The following is a 7,965-nucleotide window of genomic DNA, read 5'->3' as shown; positions in this document are numbered from 1 at the left end:
TTTGTTCTATCATTACTACCACAATAATACGTTATGTACCTTAGTTTATTCTTCACTTTCCTCGTATTGTTAAAATAGCATATCCTCCTCAGCAGCATTGCTCTTACTTGAGGGTTTTGGTTTTTCCTTGCATTTTAATATATGTTGGCATGTATGATGATATGTGTTTCCATGGTTCTGTACAATATCCATAATTGTAAATGTGTATATTACTGTTCGATGTTCTATAAAATGGAAAGCACTGTGGGATGCTATAAGCATGAAAAGTGCCATATAAACTAATTGATAGATTGATGCTTGCTGTGAGAAGTTAGGTGCTCTTGGGGCACCCTGCTGGCCTGGAGGCACTAAACAGCAGCTTAATTTGCTTCTGCTTTGGGCTGGCTCTGGTAAAAAAAAACTAAATAAAACAGACATTTTCTTTAACAAACCATTTCAAATGTTTATTTGACATGTCAAAGAAGGGGCACACAGTTGTGAATTGAAAAAAAGGCTTGCAATTATTGGCCAGGACTAGAACTGAAAACGTCATACTAACATTAATTAGGTTTTGGCTAAAAGGAAAATGTTTTTATTTCCTTTTTGCTTTTATAAAGAAACTTTATGTACATTGGTTCTTTTATACAAGAGATTCATTGGATAAATGTGTCAAAGAAAACAAAAAAAGAACCCAGTTCTGCGGTAAACTTTACAAAAAATACATTTTGTTTCCATTGAGAGATGTAGAAAAGGAGGCGGTCAAATATTGACCAATAATATTTCTTCCTTTTCATTATTTAGAAAAAAGTTGTTCTAATACCTATTTTTTAAGAAAAGCAATATACAGCACAAGTAATTAAAGAAAGGAAACATTCGCAAATTCATTCGGTTGGTTTGGTAACCAGGGAGAGGGGCTGTGACTGGAACAGGGAATGATGGGAGTGAAGGGCCGCCTGATGGAAGGAGGACGGCGGGGAGAGCATGGAGGGATGCAGAGAGGTGAAGGGGATGGGCCGGGTGAGGATGGGTGTGCTCGACTGGCTGCTCAAAGTACCGACAGGGATGGAGATGGAGGGCTGGGAGGAGGAGGAAGAAGAAGAAGAGGAGGAGGACGAGGAGGATGCAGATCCAGAGGCCTTCCCAGGTACAGAGAAGTGGTGGTGGATGCGTCCCTCTGGTTTGGTGGTAAGCGACAGCGGCTGAGCCTGTTCGGAGTGAGTGGGAGCGGGAGCGGCGGGGGACGCAAGGGCGGCGGAGGGGGTGGCTGGAGAGTCCAGCATACTCCCATGAGATGACGCCGGGCTGTCACACATCTTCTCCGAGGGCAAATACTGCACACACTGTTTCTTACTCCTTATGGAGAAGTCTGCGATGTGAGGAAACAAAGCAGATGGAAAGAAGCTCAAACTATCAATCTGCTCGTTTATGTGCCACAACACTGTGGCTGACAGAAGCCAATGAGTGATTATTTAAAAAAAAAAATAAACAAGATGTGAAAGTTTTGAAACGTGACACTTCTCAAATCAACTAGTCACCACATCACAACGAGGCGAGCAAAAGAGGATGTAACGGCTCATTCAGATGGTAAGCTCGTATGATTAAAAAAAGAACATGACACATAATGTACGGAAAATATGTACTCAGTGGAGAACTTGGTTATTTCTGGCCATTTAGTTACAGTTTTACAAAACATACCTGCCACTATTAGCACTGAACCTCATAAGCTGCTTGTCAAAGCATAAAAGCAGGAAAAACATTAGAAAGCGCAGAATTCATGACAAAATAAACAAAAGTAATAGAACAGATGTTCTGTTTTAGGTTAAACGTGAGGTTTTGCAATACAAATAAAGAACTAGTTCTCTTAATTGTTTGGAAAGAAAAGAAAGAAAACAACTAAATGCATTCAGGAAGAAGAAAGGCCTCTTACCCTCTGGTTTTGAGTCTGGTTTGTTCTCTCTCTTCCTCTTTTTCCGCTTTCCCTGCACAGATACAACAATGCTGTTAAAAACTGTTTCTCATAGCGGAAGTAAAACCACCTCAACAACTTCAGTTCATGAGATCAAAAGTGCACACACTAAAATTAACCAATACAGAAACTGCTAGAATTTCAACTCATTTAGATACCGTCTCCTACTCATGAGATCAGAAGAGGGAAATGTGTTACTCACGTAGTTGTCTCTTGCTGACCATCCGGGATAGAGTTGGGAGTGCAGTTGCCTTTCCTTTCTGGCCAGCTCGTAGTATTTGGCCTGCTCCTCTCTCGACAGTGAGTGCCACTGCAAACAGAGTATCATTAAACACACACGCACACACTTTTAAATGCATGGGTAATGAGCATGGAACACGTTGAGTGTTTTTCTCAGTCAATATACTTCTAATGGGTCTCTTATAAACAAATAAGTCCATTAGGTAAATTATGTGTAATAACTGACACAGGTGATAGGCATTGAAAACATAAAGAAAAAAAGGTGCAAAAAAAAAGAAATACAAGAAGATGAAATCTGTCAGTGTTTAAAAAGCAATCCGAAGTAAAATTAGACAGCCTAACTGATTGTCTATAAAAGGGTTCCTTATTACCAAGGTGTTACACAAGAAGCATATTATGATGGGTAAAAGCAAAGAGCTCTGTCAAAACTCTCACAACCGTATTGTTGGAATACATGCAGATGTATCCAAGTAATACATCTTGGGTACAGATGTATTACTAACCTTCAGAGTACTCTGGTGAACACTACTGGGGCCATAACCCAGAATTGGAGAAAACTATTTAAGTGCCTTGACATCAATGCATGCTCACTGCACAAGACTTTTAAAACAAAATAACTTTATTGGGAAATAGCATAAGGTATAGCAATAATTGAATACAACTACGTTGTTACCTATATATATTTTAAAATGTAAAAATCTATTTAAAAACAGAATAAATTAATGAAAAGGAGGAAATGAAATTACAGAGAAGTTTAATTAAAACACACCGACACCTGAGCAATGCATGTGACTAGTTTCTCCATACAGGAGCCATTTTGAAGCTGCCATTACCAACAAACGCCTTTCTGTTATGCATTTAATAAACATCAGCAAGCAATGTGTTCAATGTGCCATTCCATACTGGTATTAACCTCACGTATTAATTTGAATATCTTTATGTGTGTGGATTACTTGAGTAGCTACTGATACCACTGGGAATTTCATGTAAATAACCCAATTAGAAACATATTTACTGAGAAAAAAAGTCAACAAGCTAAATAGGTTTTTCCACACCGTAGCTGTAAGTCAACATTCATGTCGATGTCAGTGCTTCTTACCCGTCTCCCAAGGATCTGGTTAATCGCAGCGCTCTCTTTTAGAGTGCACTCTGCAACTACCTTGGCCCTCATTTCCTTCATGTACAACATGAAAGCATTCAGAGGCTTCTTGATGTGAGGCTTCTTGTCCTCCTCTTTCTTGGAAGGAACAGGGGACTTCCTGCTAGTTGGACATAATATAAAGATTTTGTCAGTGGTGTATAAATGTTGGAGTGGGATTGGTTACTATCAACGACCAGCATTTATTTGCCCTTACGCGTGCATGGAGGGGCTGATGTTGTCACTGCTGGGTTCCTGCTTGATGGCTGGAGAGACGATGGCAGGATGGGGGATGCCGGTCTGGTGAAGGCTGTGTGAAGGAGGGGTCACCATATGAGGGGAGAAACGGCTGGACACCAAGCTGGGAAGGCAAAAGGATGCAACATTTTAACAGCCGGCCTTTAACAAGGAGCCTCTGTTGACTTGACGAGAAAAGGTTGGGCTCGTTTGGCAGATTACAGCGCAGCCTTGCCCTCTGGATAAATTTACGGAGCCCGCTGCCTCTGTCTAGACTAAATTCATACACACAAAGAGTACCTTGCTTTCTCTCATTTTTTTGTTCAAATAAAGACTTCTTCAAAAGCTCTTTTATTCACCAACGGCTGAAGGAAAGTGGAGTGAGGTGTTTCCATAGTGACGGCATATCCGTGACACCTGAAACCTTTCTCCTCACCACCTCCCAGACCACGGAGAGTGTTCAGACAGCCTTCTGCACAGAACCCCTTAACAAAGTGGCCCTCTCCATTTCCAGTTGTTAATGAAAAGGAGCAATGGATTTGAGAAAGGGCAACAGTAAGCTCAATGAGCCTGTATCATACAAATTTAGGTTAACATTGACTTTAGAATATTATTTAGTAAGAGAACAGGCTGAGCAACATAAAAACGAATATAAATCATCATCCTCCAATGAAATTACAACAAGACAGACTCCTGACGAAAACGCAAAGTTACCAGTGTCAGCGATGTGTTTAAAACTAAAGTCAGAGGAAATAGAAAAGGAAGAGACCATGTAAAAGGAAACTGAGAACAGATAACAGGAAGCTGAGCAAATTACAATAAAATGACTCTTTTTTTATCCCTTTGAGATTTCCAAGCTCTTTTATCGAACATGATGGATTTGAGGATGTTGGTAGTCTTATGGATATCCCTGAGTTTAGGTAAAGATCTACATTCACTGGGGAACACAAACAAAAACAGCAGTTTTTAGTCACTATGGCTAAAAAAGCTATACACTAATAAACCACTAGGACAGTTCAAAATGACATCAGCATAACAGTAACAATTTCATCTTTCGCTTCTGTTCCCAATATAAATAATAAATGGCCGCTCATGGCAGAAAAAATACTCCAAAATTGTAAAACAAATATAGTTAAGGGAAATCTGTATCAGCTAAAATCTCTATCAAAAGGTTAAAGCATTTTAAAAACAGCAGGACCAGAAATCTGTTATAAAAGACTGATCAAAGCATCTCTGGTAAAAACCAGAGAAGACTCCCGCTTTTTTGTAAAACTACCTATTTTTTTTAAAGCAAACAAACTTATCGATACTTGTGACTGTCTAGTGTCTGTTGTTGCCATCACAAAAGGGAATTTGTTGGAAGACAGAAGTTAAAGTGTCAGACTAGTCAAGCCAACCTCACTTTATTCTAAGTCGTTTTATTTATCCTGGTTGTGAAATGGATCAAGACAAGGTGAATAACTAAATATAAAAGTATAAATTGTCATTCCTTGCCTCATGATGAACTTCTTATGTCAAACCTTTCTGTGTGGAGTAGAATTGAAAGAAAATAAGATCTTTGTATATTAATTATTCTTGGAGGAAAGTACAGTATCAAATGTTTCATTTTGTACTCTGATAGGAAAGAACAAACCAAATTAAACCACTCTACTAATTTCGAACTGTGAAATCAGCACGGAGAGAAGTAAAAAACCGGTTGTCCCTCATAAACGTAAAACAATTTCTTTTAGATTCTTAGCCCCCTAGCAATATACACTGCATCAATAAGTAGGTTCCCACTTCCTTGTAAGGGTGGGCCTGCTACCATTCAATCAAGGCATACCAAGGATTTCAAAGCTACTACAACGTTCTGTTTAACTGTTTCTTCAGTTTAAAGTCATATTAATGAGTTATCAGAGAATGTAGCATCGTTTACGTCCATACAGACCATAGAGTAAAGCAGCGCTACCCCCTGCCCACTTGCTCCTGCACACTGCCGGTCAGCTGGCTGTGAAAAGGCATGTTTAGATCATATTTTTGCATATTACTTGCAGCAAAGACAAATTTAGCTGTTTGGAAATATTTCTAGTCACGTAAAACCTGGATGGTCATGGAGTGGAAACGAAAGCAGCGCCTCCAATCACTCTAAATAAGGTTGTTTTAAATCAGAGATGTGTCTTTAGCAAAGCAGATAGTCTGACTGATTAACCAGCTAATATTAGCTTGTTAGAAAGTTTGATCTATAAAGAACAGAGGGACTAAAAAGTACAATATTCTGCAGTCTTGCTTTAAAACTATTACTAAATTTAGTTTATGTTTTTATTTTCATTTAGGCATGTGTATCAAAATAGTTTGTAAATAAATAGCAGCAGCAGTAATAATTGTTGTGTTTTTCAGTTTAGGTGAAAGGAAGACCCTCTCATGCAGTTTGGATTAAAATCTTGGAAGAATAATGTGATACTGTGATATCTGTACTCCAGGTTTCAGTTAGAATCTGTGCCTACTCCTTTTACAAAAACGTTTTACAAACAATCTTTGAAATTCTATATTTAAAAATAATCCAGTTATTCTTTTTATTGATGATGATAATTGTCTTCCTACTTAAATTCTTAAATGAATTCCTTCCAGCCTGTTTTCACTTACGGATTTGTTCTGGTGGCCGATTAACAAGTCATTACATTACATTAAATTTAGTTCCAAGCTGGAAATACGACATATCTATTTGTGGTGCAACACTACAAACGGAAACCTAAAGCATTTGCCTGTGTAATAACTTTCATAACATGTTATCATTGTGAGTATATATCTGGATAGAGCTGCACAAGCTATTGATCACAGAGAGTACTCTGAATATTTCATCTCATACTAACACCGGAAGCCTCGTTACAAATCTTTCCAATTTTGACAGAGAGCCTGAGAGTTTAGTCTGATGGGACATGTGGGTTCAGATAAGCTTTGATTTGTCTTAATCGATTCCCAGCCCTTTCATCTTTGCTTTACTGGTGTGTGTGTGTGCGTGTGTGTGTGTGTCTGTGTGTGTGTGTCTGTGTGCGTGTGTGTGTGTGAGTGAAGTGGCTCAGAACACCGGCCTGACCACAGAAGTTTAGCTCCAAGAGAGAAGACAGGAGAGAAGCCCTGAATGCCAATAATGTGCTCACTCTGATTAAGAAGCTGAGCCTGCCTCTCTCAGAGCTAGAGCTCACATCCCTCTGTGGACCCGACACCAGAGCCTGCTCCTGATCTGACAATGTTTTATCCAAGTAAGAGAATGTTATTTAGTGTTGCCTTAGATCCTAAATTTATGTGGTTAAGAGTGGTCGAGCCACCCTTTCTTTAAACAGCATGTACCCCAACGATCTTATAGAGAGAACAATGCGCATTTAAGACTACACTCCAACCATTTCTTTTGTTACAGTCTGGCAAAAAGAGCAAGGGAAATGTGATTACAGCATGTCACAGAAGCAGCACATATTAGGTGTCCCCCCCTTCGGGAAGGTGGTCCTGTTGCCGAACATGATCCACTCACCTGGACATGGAGGCATTCATGGCCAATGCTGGATAGGGGTGACGGAATCCCCCTGGAGGGATGGAGTACATGGGCTGGCCCTGCCTGTGAGACAAGAATCGGGGAAAGAGTGAGCGAAAAGCTCCGGTGTGAGCTGGATCAAACACAGCTGACAGCTAACCCAGCAGCACTAATCCTGCTCTCATCATCTCAAATCCCCTGCTCATGGAACGGGACCGTTGCGGTCAATTACCAGAACCGTAGAAAAACCCATTAACGTTCACAAATTCCACTAGATATTTTCATATATGTTTATAGTAATATGGTACAACTGAACTTAAACAATGCCACAGTACATTTTGCAGCACAGCACAGCACTGAACTGTTGCAACTTGTGAAGTAGTGCACATTCATAAAGTCCAAAAGAAGCAGACAATATTTGGTCAAACGTTTTGATATGTCAGTATAATTTTTATTTAGAGTCTCAAAAGCAAAAGGTTTGGAAGGTTTTTCTAGTAATTCAAAATAAACTCACACTAGAGATACAAAGAGAATCACATGGTGACTGGAATTGGAAGATTTTCAGCTTTACTGGTCCAGACTGATCGGAACCTAAAAAATATACCCTAGTGCTCCAGGTCATGATGAGAACATCTTTGGTGTGGTGCTATTACTGAGTGAGAAAGACTCAAAGCTAGCTATTTTCAGTATCAGCAAAGAGTTCAAAGTGAAGTCAGAGGAACCAAAGAGATGTAAGAAGCTATTTAAAATGAAACTTTGTTTTCTACTACATGTCAGGATATGTCTACAGTTCACTCAGGCTGCAAGGAAGCAAGAGAAAGCAAGACTCTTAGCAGATAACAGGAAGGCTCAAAGATGTACACAAAATGTACTCTTTTATCCTACTGCGTGTTGAACCTC

General features: G+C 39.5%; 1 protein-coding gene across 3 annotated transcripts in view; it reads right to left on the bottom strand.

Annotated features, from left to right (window-relative positions):
* Positions 1-416: 416 nt before the first annotated feature.
* tcf7l1b (transcription factor 7 like 1b) overlaps positions 417-7,965 on the bottom strand; it is a 45,976-nt gene continuing 38,427 nt past the window's right edge. Inside the window, exons 7-13 of one of the 3 annotated variants that reach the window (XM_047382315.1) lie at positions 7,066-7,149; positions 3,541-3,684; positions 3,285-3,447; positions 2,148-2,255; positions 1,907-1,958; positions 1,675-1,703; positions 1,220-1,345 (exon numbers count right to left, since the gene is read on the bottom strand). In XM_047382315.1, coding sequence (XP_047238271.1) covers positions 1,684-1,703; positions 1,907-1,958; positions 2,148-2,255; positions 3,285-3,447; positions 3,541-3,684; positions 7,066-7,149 — 571 coding nt within the window. In that variant the 3' untranslated portion in view covers positions 1,220-1,345; positions 1,675-1,683. Of the gene's footprint in view, positions 1,346-1,674; positions 1,704-1,906; positions 1,959-2,147; positions 2,256-3,284; positions 3,448-3,540; positions 3,685-7,065; positions 7,150-7,965 lie in introns of all 3 variants that reach the window. The other 2 variants (XM_047382313.1, XM_047382314.1) reach the window with 2 other exon arrangements.

The sequence above is a fragment of the Girardinichthys multiradiatus genome, chromosome 12 (genome assembly GCF_021462225.1).
Source record: "Girardinichthys multiradiatus isolate DD_20200921_A chromosome 12, DD_fGirMul_XY1, whole genome shotgun sequence".
NCBI classification, from domain to species: domain Eukaryota; kingdom Metazoa; phylum Chordata; class Actinopteri; order Cyprinodontiformes; family Goodeidae; genus Girardinichthys; species Girardinichthys multiradiatus.
The sequence above is the reverse complement of the archived record's forward strand: the minus strand, read 5'-3'. Positions and strand labels throughout refer to the sequence as shown.